This window comes from Drosophila miranda, chromosome 3 (genome assembly GCF_003369915.1).
Source record: "Drosophila miranda strain MSH22 chromosome 3, D.miranda_PacBio2.1, whole genome shotgun sequence".
Lineage (NCBI taxonomy): Eukaryota > Metazoa > Arthropoda > Insecta > Diptera > Drosophilidae > Drosophila > Drosophila miranda.
This window is the reverse complement of record NC_046676.1, coordinates 10785985-10802315: the sequence shown is the minus strand read 5'-3', so window position 1 is coordinate 10802315 and position 16331 is coordinate 10785985. Positions and strand designations below refer to the sequence as shown.

Genomic DNA, 16331 nt, shown 5'->3' with positions numbered 1-16331 from the left:
GCTTTGACGGTCCAGCGAAAACTATTAGCATTTCGAACGATTTTTGATCAATAACTATCATTCGCCATTATATGTGCACTAAAGCGGCTAATGCATTAATAAATTATTTGATAAAATAGTGAACAAAAAATTTCCATAGCGCACATGATAAAACTATAACGAAAAGCCTGTCACCCCAAAAGTATGCACCAAATTAACAAGTATTAAGCATGTACAAATCAAACCAGCCCAAAAGAATGCAGCACTTTAAAATGTAGAATGCATGTAGATATTTAAAGTGACATGTCATGTAAAATCTGGAAAAGGAATAGACGAACGGAGTGCAGGAATTTATTGCATAAGTTGCATAATTATTGTTCTCCAGTTACAACTCGTTTTGTTGTTCCTAAGAACGAAGTTAGTTAGAAGTTAGTACATATGTACATACTGCTGAACAGAGTCGTCTATAGTTTTCCCTTCAATCGATGAAACGTCAACTGTGCAATGTTGAATGCCGACCTGCAGTTGTTCGTGGGCATGCTTCTGATTTTGCTGAGGCACGGCTGCGGAATCAAGTTCACGCTGCTCCACACGAACGACATGCACTCCTGGTTCGATCCGCAGTCGGAGAGCGGTGGAAAGTGCCAGGCGGGCGACGATAAGCAGGGACGCTGCTTTGGGGGATTTGGTCGCGTGGCCACTGCGTGAGTGTCCAGGAAGTGGGAAGACCGATAGCCAGCTCACTGATTGGAATCTTCGTTTCATTCTTAGCGTCTCAGAGGCCAGGAAGGCGGGCACGGTGATCTATTTGAATGGCGGAGACACGTTCCAGGGCACGCCCTGGTACACGACCTACAAGGGGAAAATGGTGGCTCAGCTGATGAATATGCTGGCCCCCGACGCCATGGTAGGTGGGTGGGAATACGCGATATCCTAGCTACTACTACCACTGCCGAGGCGGACTCCCACAGGCGCTGGGTAACCACGAGTTCGATGATGGCGTCGATGGACTCGTCTCGTTTCTGGAGCTGGTCAAGTTTCCTGTATTGGGCTGCAACCTGGATCTGCGGAAGGTGCCCAAGCTGCAGGCCTTGAAGCAGCTGGTTAAATCCACGATCATCACCAAGGAGCACACAAGGATCGGAATTGTGGGCTATATACGGCCGGATACTAAAGATCGTGTCCAGCCAAGCGATGTGGCTTTCACCAAAGAGATACCCGCCATTAAGTTGAGGATCAAGTTGGCAGTCGATTGCATTTATCTTTGGGCTAACTCTTTCAATCTCATTGCAGCGCGGAGACAAAGAAGCTTTTGGATCAAGGGGCTACCATCATCATTGCTCTGGGACACGCCGGATTCGAAAAGGACAAGGAGATAGCCAGGGACTGTCCAGATGTGGACATCGTCGTGGGCGGCCAATCGCACACGTTCCTCTACACGGGCAAGCCCCCAGATAAGGAACTGCCCGAGGATCGCTATCCCACCATCGTTTTTAAGCCGGATGGGATCAAGGTGCTCGTCCTGCAGGCATATGCCTTCACCAAATATCTGGGCTTCATCGATCTGGAGGTAATTGTTACCTTCTGGACCTTTAGATAGCCCTAAAGGGTTCCACCCCATTTCCTATGCAGTTCGACAATGTCGGCAACATGTTGAGCTTCAAGGGCAATCCCATTCTTCTGGACAACTCGGTCGAACCCCGCCGGGATGTCCAGGAACTGTTGGACAGAAAGCGCAAGGTAATCGACGACATGGAACAACACGTGGTAGGCACTACCATGGTGCACCTGAACGGGGATCGGACCAGCTGCAGATTGGGGGAGTGTAACTTTGGGAACATTATCGCGGACAGCTTGGTCTATGCCCGAGTGCTGGAGCAGACGGGTGAAAGGAAACACTGGACGGATGCGGCCATTGGGTTGATGAATTCGGGAGGTAGGGGCTCGACAGGGCATTCATTTGAAAGTTCCCTTATACAGACATCCCCGATAGGGATACGGGCCTCGATCGGTCCGGCCCAGACGGGGGCCATCACGGAGGCGGACGTGATGACCGTGTTGCCCTTCGACAGCGACCTGTACTACACCAGAATCAGTGGCGATCACCTAATGAAGGCCTTGGAGCACTCTGCTGATCAGCGAGACACGGAGTCGACTGGGGGCTATCTACAGGTGTCCGGATTGCGCCTCAAGTTCAACTACAACCGGACCAAGGGCCAGCGTATCTCGTCGATCCGCGCCCGGTGCACCAACTGTCAAATACCCTTCTACGAGATCGTCGACAGGGAAAAGTACTATGGTGTGATTGTGCCCTACTTCCTCCTGGCCGGCGGGGATGGACACAGCTTTGTGGATCCCGACCAGCCAGAGTTCTCCAAACTGTTGATGAACGATCGCGAGGCGCTGATCAGGTACCTCCAGGAGCACAAGATCGTCTATCCAGAGCGTGAGGAGCGCATCATCGGTCTGGAGAGGAAAGCGTCCTGCTCCAGCAGGATTCTGGCAAGGCTTTTACTCATTTTCTTTTTCCCTATTCACTTCACCCTTCAATGATTACGTTAAAGATTGCCCTATAATACACTATCAGATCATTTTGCATCTACGACTGTTCTTCTGCTGCTTAGATACAAGGTGCAAAACGATCTCATTGACATCATTATCATTAGCATTCACATTGGCCTTCTGTTTTTGCCTATTACTTACGTAATCTCTTACAACGATCAGCAGTCCGGTCCTGAGCATTGACCTCTCCCATATGGTCGAGGGAGAACTGAACTCTAGCATGCGCATATTTTCCAGATCAGCGCTCAACTTCTTGTGACTGATCTGACACTGGTCTTCAAGTTCATATTTCCAGGTGCTACCAGCATGACTTGGACTCTCCATTCCATCTGTCGCTCCCTGTAATTGACTACCAAATGAATGCTACTTATCTGTATCTACTTCTGTGCCTCTGACTCTGTTGCTGTCGCTCTGTCGCTGTCGCTGTCTCTGTCTGAGTTGGAGTCGGAGTTGGAGTCTCAGCTCTATGTTCGTTCTGGGCTGTCTTCTGCTAGTGCTAAGCACTATTAAATTCCCCATGGTTAGGCTTTTCATGAGAAGTTCACGCTCAGCCCCGAACAGAACGGACCCCGCCGACCTCTGCCCACATAGTAATAGTCATCAAGCTCGTGTTGCGTCCCCCTTGCCATAGCAAACGCCTCTGCCCCTGGCTTTGGCTTTGGCCTCAATGCGGCTACTGGCGGCGTCATTCCGTGTTCAAGCTCAATCCCCATCCCCAGCCCTAGTCCCAGTCCCAGTCCCAGTCCCAGTCCAAGCTGCTGTCGTGAGAAGCACATACTCGCGCGCACACACATACAAACACACCCGCACCCGCATCCGTATCCCACATCCGCATCCACATCCACATTCATGACTCCTCCTCGATCTGCAGCTCTGTCTGAATCCGACTTGGTCGTAGGCGACATAAACACAATCTGCTGTCGACGTTTGGCTACAAAACTAGGTGGTACTGAGGAGGAGCTGGAGCTAGAGCTGGAGCTGAAGCTCCCTCTCATGGAGATTGGTATGGTAGGAGTATGTAATTATGTAGCCTCGACTAGGGCCTGCCGTTCGGACGTCGGTCAAGTGCAGAGCCGGGCATTTCTGCACGGCACTTGGACTCTTGGAGCTGGGCCATGGCCATGCCATTCAGCTATCAGTCATTCGGTTAGTCATGGCTCAGAGGGGTTCTTGAACCCACCCACACTCACACCAGCCGCGATCCCGCATGATGTTGGCCATGGCAGTGGCATTTCAATTTCGCAAATGAACTCCTCGACTCCCCCTGCCAGCTCCGAATCCGGATCCGACTCCGAGTTGGCTATAATCTTGTGTCTGTTGTCTGCCCATAAAACGCCAACTTCCGTCTTTCTTCAATTTCTATTTTGATTCCCTTCATTAAGAATGCTTCTTGGCTTCCTGCTTGGCTCCAGCTCTAGCTCTAGCTCTAGCTCTGCCGCACCGCACCGCACCGCTTTTCTTTTCCTACCAGAAACCTCTAAACGTTTAAGTCTAATGGCCATATTAGCGATGGGAAGATCGCCGGCTCAAAGTTTATTGGCCATTTGTGTGAAGTACACTGAGAAATGTAAGCTCGGCAGGAGATCAATAACAGCCTCGTATCAAATTCTAACAGTGGAGCATACTACCCATAATTGTGTGCAAGATATAGTATTAGCTGGATTAAATATAGCCAAAGCCACAGGGCTATCTCGCCATTTTTAATGGATTGTTTTTCATAGATATTGCATATAATTTTGAACACCGTTCATCTATTCTATTGCAAGGGTACATCATATTTTTTCCTTCAGTGTAGCCGTAGGTATTATCAGTATCTGTCATTTGTTCTATATCGAATTGAGACATGAGAAACGTTATGTGGAAGCAGATCAGGCATGGGTCAATGAGTTGCGCGACTCACAAATTAGTTGAAATCAACCGAATCCACTCCTTCACCACTCGGTGTCTACCCCTTCCCCTGGCAACCCAACCCCCCATTCAAAGTGATTTTCGTGTTGATGCGGTTAGTGGCATTGCTGTTGTTTTGTTCTGCTAGTCGTGATTTTTTTGCCCAGTTCGCCAGAATCGTTGAATTGGCTTCACCTTTTGACATGGAATCTGAAATGACGTGAAGCAGCCAAAGGAAGAGCTCAGCTCAACCAGAAGATACTCGAACTTGCATAGACATCTACCACAAATTCCCCCCCGCCCCCCCACCATCGGCGTCCCCAATTCTTTCGCTCTCTCTTCTCGTCCCCTCGTCTTTGATTGGCAGTTAGCCATCCTCAGCCTCAGCCTCAGTCTTAGCCTCATCCTCATCCAATGGCCAAATGCTCATTTGGTTTCGTTTCTCGTTTCTTTTTTGTTTTTGTTTTGTTCAGTTGCATTGCTCTGCGATCGAAATTATTTACCGTTGATATGGTTATGGTCAAGGCAATATAGGAAAAACAAGAAAGGGGAACAAAGCCAGCTTTGGACAGCCAATGCCTTGAAATACCTTCATAGTGGGATGGTTGGGAATACGCATACACACTCGAAGATTGGAGGCCTAGTACAAAGACAGCTGTAGAGAGTAGTCCATGTTCCTAATAGTTTATAATTAGTTTTGGTAGAGTGTTGTAGAGAGATAAATCTGTGTAAATTCTAGGACTAATTTTCCCTAACACATAGCCAACCTATTGATGTGTAATGTTTGATGCAAATATGATCAGATCTTAATAAATATTAGTTGAAGCATCATTTATGGATTATAGTAAGGGATCTCCTAGTACTCTTTTACGAGGAATTCCCAATACTGAGCAGAATATCTCTCCAGTTGTGCTCCGAAGTTCCCTTGAAAAGTGTTCCCATCTTGGTTACAAGCCTACCCTGCGGACTTATACACCCCATCTATTCCTGTAGCATTCAGCTAAAAGCAGAAAAACACATTTATTGAAAACGTTGCATTCATTTGTGCATATTTTAATAAGTTTATTATAAATGTATGTACATGCGGCTTGGACTGGCATGAATTTATTCATGAACGAAGATGTTCCGAACGGAACAGAACAGAACAGAAGGGATCGGAGGAGATGGTCTAGGTCCTGATCGGTTTGCAGATCATGTTCCAGCGATTTTGTGGGCTTGGCCCTCACGACAGTTTGATATGTGTAACCCCCGATGCAAATGCTGATGACCTTCGTCTTCGGCCCACCAAGGACAAGTAGGTATGCCTGGCATAGGAATAGGATTGGGTGCGGACTGGCATTGATATTGGGGGCTCTCTGTAGAGCCTTCTGAGAGCTCTTCTAATTAGAACCCAGGCAAGTGGAAATTTGTGATGTCTGGCTCAGATGGGTATCTGGATGTCATTTCTCATGCCAGATACCCAATTCATATTAATCCTTTGATCTCAGGCGGAAAATGTGTGTATTAGTCGCTAGTTCTCGGCTTTCGGTTCTCGGTTCTCGGTTTTCGCTGCTCGCCATCTCCATCTTCGTCATCGTCATCGTCTTCGTCTTTGTCTGCTGCTTATCTTCCTTCTTCTGCTTTTTCTGGGATAGATGCCATGTCCATGTCGTCATCATCATCATTATCATCATCATCATTGCTAAACTTGACGCTAAAATGGATGAGTATGAGGATACGCAGGAGTAGGAGCAGGAGGGAAAAGAAGAGCAGAACAGAGCAGCAGACAGAAGTCAGAAGGCAACTGGCAACACAGTTCTTGCGTCTGTTGCCAAAGTCCGTTGGCAAGCAGCCAAACCCGAGGATTTCTACCAAAAGGCGAATTAAATTCCTCAATTCTTGGGCCTGGTTTATTTTTAGACCAAAAACAGAGGAAGAACAAGAAGAGCAAAGCAAAGCAAAGCGAAAACTAGCAATGAAATAAACCAAGGGGTAAAGAAAGAGAGATGAAGAGAGGCAGAGGCGACAGCAGTGCAGACCAACACCAAGACGAAAGACGAGGACAAGAAGCGGAGTAGAAGGAGGAGGACAACAACAACAACGACGCCAGGCACACACAAATGGTGAAGATCAGAAGATCAACCAGCGGCGGCAAAGAAACAGCAACAGCAACAGCAACAGCCACAGCCGCAGTCGATGCTGCAGCCGCAGCAACAAGTATAGATGGATGAATGCTGTTAAAGGCGAAGGCCATCCAAAGAAACTCCTATCCTCCAGCCGTACCCCCGCCACCTCCACCGCCACCGCCACCGCCATCGCCACAGCAGCACTAAATCCAGATTGCAAGGAGTCAAACTAGCATCCGCGACGGTCACATTAAGCCGCCTCTATGCGTTGTCGACAGGCGTCGAAGTCGAACTCAAAGTGGAAGTGGAAGTCGAAGACGAAGTCGGCGTCGGCCCGGCGGCAGATGTTTCACCCAGGAACACATCGCACGATCCGATCCGCGAAGGGCGACCGAAGAGCAGCGCCCGAAATCTCAGTGCGTTGTACTTACGATAGAATTTTTGATTGCCATAAGCACGCACAGAGCCGAGTCGCCTCGAAGCCCTAGGTCTAGGTCCGGCACCACCCAATCGAGCACTGGCTGGCCCTGGCACTGGCATCGGATCGTCGCGAACTGGGAAATTGCGGGCAATTCATTTCCCATGACTCTTAATCACCTGGCCATTATTATATTTACTCGTGCTCGTATATAATTATACCCTACACCCATCGATTCCTGTGTCGAAAGGGATTAACCATTGATTAAGTCGAATAGCAGTTTGAGTGGAAATAACTTCGATATATTATCGATACTCCCAAGCGATAACTCGCTTCTGTTCGATGGCACAAAAGCAATCAAAGTCTCCTCCTCCTCTCTTTAGATGTGCTGCGTAGCTTTTCTAATTTGTTAGATAATTTTCTATAGACTATTAATTTCCTTTCCGCTTAAACCTACCCATATTAATAATCATTAAACCAAATGTTTATCCTTCTCTAATTGCTTGGGTTAATTAGAAAGTTTGTGATACCATCCCAAACAGCGAGAATGAGACTTAGAAGAGAACTTTTAATTATGCATGCGGACATTTATCATAATTTTTTGGTAGAACAAAGAGGAGCTGTGGGGAGAGAGAGAGAGTGTGTAAGTTCGTGCTGTGCGGCTGGCACCCGCAGAAAAATTGTCAAAACGCAAAAGAGAAGATCATTATTACATTTCACGCTTCCCTTCCAGCCAAGATCACAGAAATAAAAACTATACCATAAAAAACACAAGAACAACAGCAGGAAACGAACACTAGCTCTGGGGGGCGAAGCTTTTGATACCCTAGCAGATGGATCGTCCAGCAGCTCAGCGCTTTATCCAGTTATTTCCAGGCCAGAACATATTGATTCGGAAATCCAGAATCTTTATACATAATTGGGTCAAACATGATACGTTGATGCAACAATAACATCTGATCCAAATCATAATAACCTTTGGAAGGGTATTCCAAAAACTGATACCACAACAAGCGACGAGTACGAAGGCGACGGCTTGCTGGCGATACGTACCAAATTAATGGAAATGGAACCACATTGCGTTGGGCCGGGAAGGGCGCAGGCGCAGAGCAAGGGCAAGAGGGGACAAACGTGCAGCAGCAGGAGCAGCAATAGCAGCAGCAGCGAACCCTACTCTATACAGGTAAGAGCCGCCAAGAGGCCAGAGAGCAGTGCGACCAGCAGAAAGAGCCAAAAACCAAAGCGTCGTTGTGGGAGAAAGAATAAAACTAACAATGGACTGCGGCGTCGACGCAGTCTTCGGTTCTGACTTTGGCTCCGAATCCGAATCCGACTCCGACGACTCCCGACTCCCATTGGAATGAAATGATGACGGCGACGTGCTGCAGCAGAATGTGTGTATGCCTGTGCAAGTGTGTGTGTGTGTGTGTGTGTGTATGAGCGGGCATTTCGGTCTTAACCCGCTTGTCTGTACCTTACCCTACCCTACCTTTGCTTTATTGCGTTCTTTGTCTAGCACACACACTGGCACTGCCTCTGACTCTGACTTCCAAGCAACAGGAAGAGCTCACGCACACAGTGGGACACCTTTCCAATCACATCCATGAAATGAGCAAACATTACTCTGTTTCGATTGTTTTCGGCTATGCTCTTTTCCCCCTCTTTCTTCCATTCTTTCCACTGTTTTCTTTTGGAATTCTTTGGCGCTGGGTTCATTCATGCCCGTAGCCCGGCCACAAATTTCCTTTTTAAGCTAACTAACCCGAGCTCTTCACGACATTTGCCATCGCGTACTTGGCCAGATCAGAACAACAAGCTTCAAATCAAACAAATATCGAACGTCGAGTCCTCAGCAGAAGTTCCCTAAGTCTGTCCAAGGATTACTCTCTGCTTCTGCTCTGCCTCTCTATCGGTGTGCCTGATTGTACGTGTACGTGTGTGTTTGTCTCGTCTCCCTCGTCTCACCATCGTTTCGGGCGCGCTCTGGAAGAGGAAACTGGAACTGGAATTGGTATTGGTATTGCTGGAGTTCTGGAAGCAGAGAGCCTCTTCTTCGTTCGCTTCTTCGCTTTCTTGGCGGACATTCGCGGCTGCGTGATATTGCCCGGATCACCCCAGCGATCAGTCGAAGACGAAGACTTGCAGTGAACGCGACGTGTACTAGTGTTAGCCTCCTCGATCGCGCGTCCTCCAACACATCCGCTCTTGCATTCAGCTCGTTAGATCGTCGTCAGCTACAGCCAGATTGTACTCCGAACTCAAACCCTCTCTCGCCCGATACCAAGTAAAAGATGGCCAAAATCATTTTATTCTGTGTGCTGAGCCTTTTGGCATGCGCTGCAGGTTAGTACAAGTTCAATATTTCTATGGAATAAGTTTTTGATTTCTCTACGGATTTTTCGTTGGGAAATTTCTTTAAAAATTCCTTAGGAACTCCCATTAAAATTAAAAGAGTTAAAATTAATTTTTATCCCTGGATATAATACTAAACGATTAGATAAAGTGGTCCCAAAGAACTACGGATTAGATGTACTTCGAAATCTAATATCTGTGTAATATCTAAAATTTCGTATAAGTTTCCCAATTCTATTTTCTTTGAATTGAGTTTCCAAAACCGTGGTTCCAACGAACTGCACAAAATGATGATCTGGCCAAGTGCTTGAAAAAGTATAAGACCTAGAAACTGGCCCGAACGAATGAATAATGCATTCCCATCATTATATCTGAATCAAAGTCTCGGCCATTAAGTCTGTTCGGTGCTTTTGCATCAATTTTTTCCATCGCTCCGCTCTTTTCTCATCGATTACCTGAAGCTGAATTGCACTGTTCCCGTTCCCGTTTTGGACCTCAGCAGGAGCCAGAGCTCTTTTTCAATATCAATTTCGTTCTGCTTATCCCAGTCGCCATGTCCATTATAATGATTTGCCTGCTAACTGGCCGGAGGGATGCTAGGTGCCAACAAATAACTAGACTTGGCATCGGTCCCGCTGCCCGGGGGGGCCCGGGGTATGCCTCCTGCATCCTCCAGCATCAAAGTCTGGGGCAAACACTAGCATTGACTTTGACTGCATCATTAGAGACGTGCTAGATTCGCGATCTCTCCAGGAGTATCTATCGCTGGCCGAACGTAATTACCTTCCGAAATTATAGTGCTCGAAAATAGACGGCTGTAGGGGGAATCTGAGCGAAATACTGTCCAATTATTGGGTTTCCCGATCCCGATCCCGATCCAGCCCCAGTCCCAGTCCCATTCCCCCAATCGAGTTCACGTTCAGAGTCAGAGTCAGTGTCAAATTAACTACAATTGGATGGGGTTTGGATGAGAGGGGAGAGAAACTGGACTTCCTTCTCGTTAGCTCCCTTGAAGATATTGTTTTTTCTTTTTTACCTCGAATTCTATCCGTTGGATCCGTTCCAAGCGAAGATTGCGATCTAGTTGGATTCATTTTGGTGGAATTAATTCTCGAATTAGGTCGGATCCCTCTCTGAGATTTGGGTTGGAGGAATAAATTGGTCAATTAAAATGAAATTTGAGAGTTTCTTCAGCTTGTTCTTCTGCTTCTGCCCAGGGGGATTAAAATTCTTATTGGTTGGTTCTATTGAGAGATGGAAATCTCAGCTGCTCAGATGCATAATAAATCCGCTCGACTGCTGTCAGTCTTCACATTCTTCCCATTCATAAATCTACCCTCGGCTCGGTTGTCGTCTCCGTTGTCTTTCGGAGGGAAGACTTTTCGACTTGGCTTCGTGTGTGTCTTGCATTTAAATCGCCGGAAATAATTTCATATACAAACAGATAGCCACACAGATACGAGTGCTCGTATGTAGGTATCGAGGTGCGAGTGAGTGGACAAACATTGGAACCCTGTCTATGCCATAGCCATAGACATACCCTTGCCTATATCCATCCATGACAAGTGCCATAAATAGCCAAGTGCCTGGAGGTGTCTTCAAAGTATTTGTGTTTATCTTTTGAGCCGTTCTCAAAGGGCCAATACCAACACACACACACACACACCTATGCATGCATGTAGGATACAAACAGATGACTGTTTAGCACGCTCTGAGAGGGCTAAGATCTTTTACCTGTTGGAACCAGCCAGAACGGTCACTGTCATCTTGCATTGTTTTCTCTCGTCCCAGAGCACCCCCCGAACAGGGAATGAAAGCAGAGCTCTTCTCGGGTCAGCGATTACATAAGAGTCTGCCGGCCGCCTGCTCTCTCTTTCATTCTTTCATGCGTCTTTTCAGTGCTTGGGGCTGACCAGAGCAGCCACCAGCCAGCAGCCACCAGCTAATTAATGTCATCAGCACCTTGATTCCCCATCGGATTTTGTGTGTAATTAGCTGCCGGAGGCACAACTCCGGGTCAGGGACCGCATAAATGCTCCTGGTCATCATCATCATTAACATTATCATCATGAGTCATGAATCATGTGTCCAAAGTTCTTCGTTTGTTATTCTTTTTATAGAGACAATTGCCGACTGCTTTTGGTAATCCTATTTAATGATATTTGTCTTTGGCTTCGTTCTGTTTCTGGCTCTGGCTGTGGTTGTGGCCTCTAGCTTCTGGCCATCTCTGGCCTGGCTATTACGCATGCGATGTCCGAAACTGAAACCGTTACTACAATTATTTCGGTTACGCGTTGCGATTTCATAGGTGTTTCGGTATTCAGAGCGGGATCTCCGGATGGGTTTTGGACTTTCGGGAATTTCGGGGTTCGTTCACCTGCAGAAGACCCCCACTAATTGATTGCTTGTGCTCTTCCGGGATTAGGTCAACGCATTACGACAATCCATTTGGATGGAGTCCAGTACTTCATCAGCCGGATGAATCCCTATTCGCCGGAACTGAACTACTTCCTGGCCTACCAGTATTGCCGCTCCTTGGGCCTGCAGCTGGCCTCGTTCGAGACCAAGGAGAAGGCCGAATCGATGACCACGTATTTGAAGAATGCCGGCTACGGCAACTACGATTTCTGGACCTCCGGAAATCGCCTGGGCACGGGCATGTTCCTATGGATGAGCACCGGTTTACCGTTCAATGCCACCTTTGACTTCTTCGAGAACTCGGCGGACGCCATCCAGGCCGGCCTCCTCGATCCCGTCGATCACAACAGCAACACCTCGCCCCAGCGCACCGCCCGCGACAGGTAAGTACGCCAGGAAGATCCCCCATCCTCCCTGTCCGGCCCCAGTGTGTATCTCTCCTTACATCGCTCTCTGTTTTTGCACTCTCCATTCCATCTCGAACTATAGCAGCAGTGGCGCCGAGAAGGGATGCGTGATCCTGAAGCAGCCCACGCTCAAGTGGATGCCCGAGGACTGCTCGGCCGTCAAGGACTTCATTTGCGAGCAGACCCGCTGCTACTACTACAACTACGGCAGCATCCCGGTCTCGTCTGCGCAGGGGTAAGGACACTAGACCACGGCAGCCACTAAGCGAACAGAAAAGGCGCGAATAAGATCAAGCCAGAATTGAGAGAAGAGAAGAGTAACGAGGAGAAGAGAAAAGGAGCAGAGAAGAACGAAGAAAGAACCATATTCATAAAAGCAATAAACAAATTTAAATATACTATAATTAAAGTTAATTAATTCGCTATACGAACGGCCCGCTATAGCGGCAACTAAACAAATCTCCCTAATTAAGTAAATCGAGCACACAAACACCCACACCCACACACACACACACACACACACACACATATTTATATAGATACGATCGAAATCGAGAGAAACCGCAAGGATAACCTGATTAAACGAAAGTTAATTTAGTTGACCACCAACACACACACACACACAGCCACACCCACACACACCAACACACACACACAGAGACAGAGACAGAGTGCGAATCTAAATCTGATTCCGATTCCCAGTCCGAACAAAAGATATTTGCCAAAAGAAAACAAAAAACTGAAACTCAAAAATAGGTGAGCTAAACCCCAAATCGTTACAAATCTACCATAACTACACACACACATGCACGCAGGCAGACACACACACACACACACACACACACAGATAACCGTGTTGTGTGTGTGTGTGCCTGCGCGTCAATCTATGCATACATCTATAAAGATTACATCTAAAGACTAAAGACTAATGCGAAGCTCTTAGCTAACTTCTTACTAACGACCTCCAAAAAAAAAACAAACATTCGAGATGTCAGAGATTTCAAAATCGATCCAAATTTACACAGTTTTTATTCGAAGAAAAACAATCAAAAGTATACTTCCTTGTAGACGCCAATGCGATAACCGAACCATGAAAATTAATGCAATCTGATATATAAAGAGATATTGAAAGGAATTGATATTGATCTTAAATCAGTTTAGAGTTCCCTTCAGAGGAACTCATTATTTGAAACTTATGCTAAAAGAGAAGCAATTTTGTTGCAGTTGCAACAAATGTGTCCCCAGTTCTGGCTCATTTGATTCCACGTAAAATTTCATAGCGATCCTGTTTCAGACTGCATTATCTTTTCCCCAGTTCGATTCCATATGAGCGCCGAAAGAATCTCGCATAAGATCTACATAGATCTAAAACCCTAAATACTCTACGTAATATTTTGTTTGGTGGTTTGGGGCTTAGCTTCCTTAGATGTTCTCGCCTCTCGTTGTTGTTGCTGTTGTTGTTGTTGTTGTTGTTGTCGTTGTGGTTGTCATGATGATTTGTGTTCAACTAACTAACTTTAGTATAAACAGCTTAAAGCTCGAACTTTCGCACTAACCACGACCACCAACTCCAGCCGAACCGCTCCACCGTGCCCCCTCTATTCCTCTGTTAAGCAGCAAAACTTAAATGGCAACTGTTTTCGTTCTCTTCTCTTCCTTCTGCCCAAACGCTGTGCCACAGACGTCCCATCACCTCGACCACGCCCAGAACGCCTGACGCACTGATGCACCTGCATGCCGCCCCCACCACCACGCCCCTGCCCCTGCTCATGTCCACCACTGGAGGCCTGTACACGGCCGCCAAGGCCAAGTCGTCGCCAGCGATTGCCCAGCGCCTGGCAGAGGAGGCCAGCTCGCCGTCGTTCCACTCCTTCAAGCTGAACCAAGATCGCTCGCTGACCGACAAAGATGCCATTGACGTGGAGGTGGACGACCAGGACACGGACATGGATGCCGAGGAGCACGACGAGCACGAGCACGAGCACGAGGCGGAGAGCGATGGCGATGTAGAGGGCGACGATCATGACGGGGATAACGATAGCTTCAGCGAGCATGCCCGCGAGCTGATCGGCGATGGCGAGGGCGATGACATCAAGGAGCATGTCTTCCCGCTGCACGACAACGAGCTGCACCACGAGATGCACTCCATTGAAGAGGTTCAGCAGCAGCTGCAGCACCACGACGATGATGCCGCACCAGCTCCCGCCGCCGCCGCCGCCGAAGAGAGTGTCAGCGTTGAGCACGAGACGGAGGCTGACGGAGACTCTGAGTCGGAAGCAGAAGCCGATTCGGAGGCCGAGTCCCAGGCCCCTGGACAGGCCAGTGAGGCGCTGCCGAGCTCCACAGAGTCGCCGGCCGCCGCCGCCATCGAGGAGCGCATCAAGCAGATTGCACAGGACTTCCAGAAGATGGCCAGCTCGCAGGAGATGCAGACCCCGCCCAAGGAGGAGGTCTCGCCCCAGCAGTCGCTCTCGCTGAACGACCTGATACGCACCCTGCGCCCCAACGAGCAGCAGATCATACCCCAGATTGACTCCGACTACTCGAACGCCATGCGGGTTCTGGGCAAGACCCTGGTGCCCAACAACTAGGCTTCCCCACTGGCATTGGCCTTCATTAGCATCCACTAGACTAAGTTGTGTGTGTGTTTGGGCCGGGGCCCACCGACTGTCCCACCCACTGAGGGATTGGGTTCCACTGAGGAACGACCATTTTCAAGAGCCGGCCGGATAACGTCCGAAAATGTCGCTTCTCTCTGCGGACCCATTGCGCAGCCTGGGCGGTCCGAGGGCCCCTGTAGAAATTTCCGATCCACACTGATCATTCCACTAGCATATCGGGCAACGAGAGATTAAAGGAGCCAAGACACTATTCTATATATAAATACGATATATTGTATGCTTTAATTGTATGACAACCACCACAAAAAAAGGAAACTCTTGATTTAATAAAAACTACTGAGTAAAATTAACAATCAACATATATTATGTGGAAGAATTCCCTACATTTGCATATCACTGCATAGATTCTGCGTTACATGATTGGAACTCTTGAGTGAAGTGGATTATGCTCTACCCAAACGATTCAATCTCTCACTTGAAGGGGTCTTAAAGTAACTGTGAAATGATTTAATCGATAAAGACTATCAAGCCACTCCAATAAAACTGTTACGACTGTCAGTAAACCTCTTAGAAGATGATGCTAATCTCGTTCACTCCGTCATCATAGACCATCGTTGGATCCATTCATATTCTGTCCCTGGACTGATCCGCAGACATGCTCGTATTCTATAACGGCTCTGGGGACTTGACTTGGCCATGAACAAATCATAAAGTGGTTAGGGGCCTGGGGAGGGGATTTATTTGGCTTAGTCGAAAAGAAGATGAAAGCCAATAATCGTAAATTAGCTGCTCGGGCTCTAAAAACTGAAGTATGTTTGGGATTTCTTTTATTGCAGCAGCCCCAGAGGCGGTCCCCGGCCGAAGCGAGCCAGAAAGAACAAATAAATTCGTTGGCAGGCTTACATCACTTGGTTGGGTCTTGGTCTTGGTCTTGGTCGTGGTCGTGTTCTGGTCCCTCCGTCTGTCCAGTCGATGTCTTCGGTGTCTGCATTAAAATCTGCAAATCATCTTTCTTAATTTAAAGAGGATTTCGAGACGCAGACGAAGACGCATCACATCAAGTTTTATGTGTGTCGGTGTCGCTCAACAATTGGATGAAGATGAAGATGGAGCTGCGGCGGGCCAGCCAGCAGCGGCTGTGGACACAACGCATTAACCAGAAGATCCCCGAGCTGGCTTGCAGACCCAAAGGTACCCGCCCCTGCCCCATGCCCACCTGCTGGTGCTCCATCGTCGTCTCCATCTTCAGCTCCACCTTCGCCCTGACGCAGACGAGAGTGACTTCGTTTGAAGTTCTGTATTGTTGACTGATGTTGTTGTTCTTCTTGCTGTTGCTGCTGAAAGTGGTTAATGAAAGAAGCACACACAGATACTCGCGCATACATACATGCATTCTCGTATAAGGTATATGGCAGTCGGAGCAGGCAGATGTGAAGACAACCTTGAAATGTATAGCCAGAGTCCAACGAACGAATATATAAAAAAATGGTTCTGTTCTCCTCTTTGTGCGAGCACCTCAGAGGAGCTTGAGGAGCATTCCTTGGGTAAGAACGGTAAGTAACTGCTAACTGGAAGATGAATT

At 47.8% G+C, this 16331-nt stretch overlaps 2 protein-coding genes across 4 annotated transcripts; both read left to right on the top strand.

Annotated features, from left to right (window-relative positions):
* The first annotated feature begins 421 nt into the window (after positions 1 to 421).
* On the top strand, positions 422 to 3668 carry LOC117187705 (protein 5NUC). The gene is made up of 6 exons (XM_033390417.1): positions 422 to 683; positions 751 to 886; positions 951 to 1207; positions 1273 to 1549; positions 1612 to 1915; positions 1973 to 3668. Exons 1-6 carry the CDS (start codon positions 484 to 486, stop codon positions 2530 to 2532), a joined length of 1734 nt encoding a protein of 577 aa, XP_033246308.1. The 5' UTR covers positions 422 to 483; the 3' UTR covers positions 2533 to 3668.
* Positions 3669 to 8828: 5160 nt separating this feature from the next.
* LOC108160609 (serine-aspartate repeat-containing protein I) lies at positions 8829 to 15102 on the top strand. Of its 3 annotated transcripts, none has more exons than XM_017294721.2 (4): positions 8829 to 9294; positions 11729 to 12104; positions 12214 to 12363; positions 13810 to 15102. In XM_017294721.2, exons 1-4 carry the CDS (start codon positions 9243 to 9245, stop codon positions 14717 to 14719), a joined length of 1488 nt encoding a protein of 495 aa, XP_017150210.1. In that variant the 5' UTR covers positions 8829 to 9242; the 3' UTR covers positions 14720 to 15102. The 3 variants fall into 3 exon arrangements, with proteins under 3 accessions (XP_017150210.1, XP_017150209.1, XP_017150211.1); XM_017294720.2 differs by having other exon boundaries at positions 8831 to 9294; positions 12211 to 12363; XM_017294722.2 differs by lacking the exons at positions 8829 to 9294; positions 11729 to 12104; positions 12214 to 12363 and adding an exon at positions 12370 to 12884.
* The last annotated feature ends 1229 nt before the right edge of the window (positions 15103 to 16331 follow it).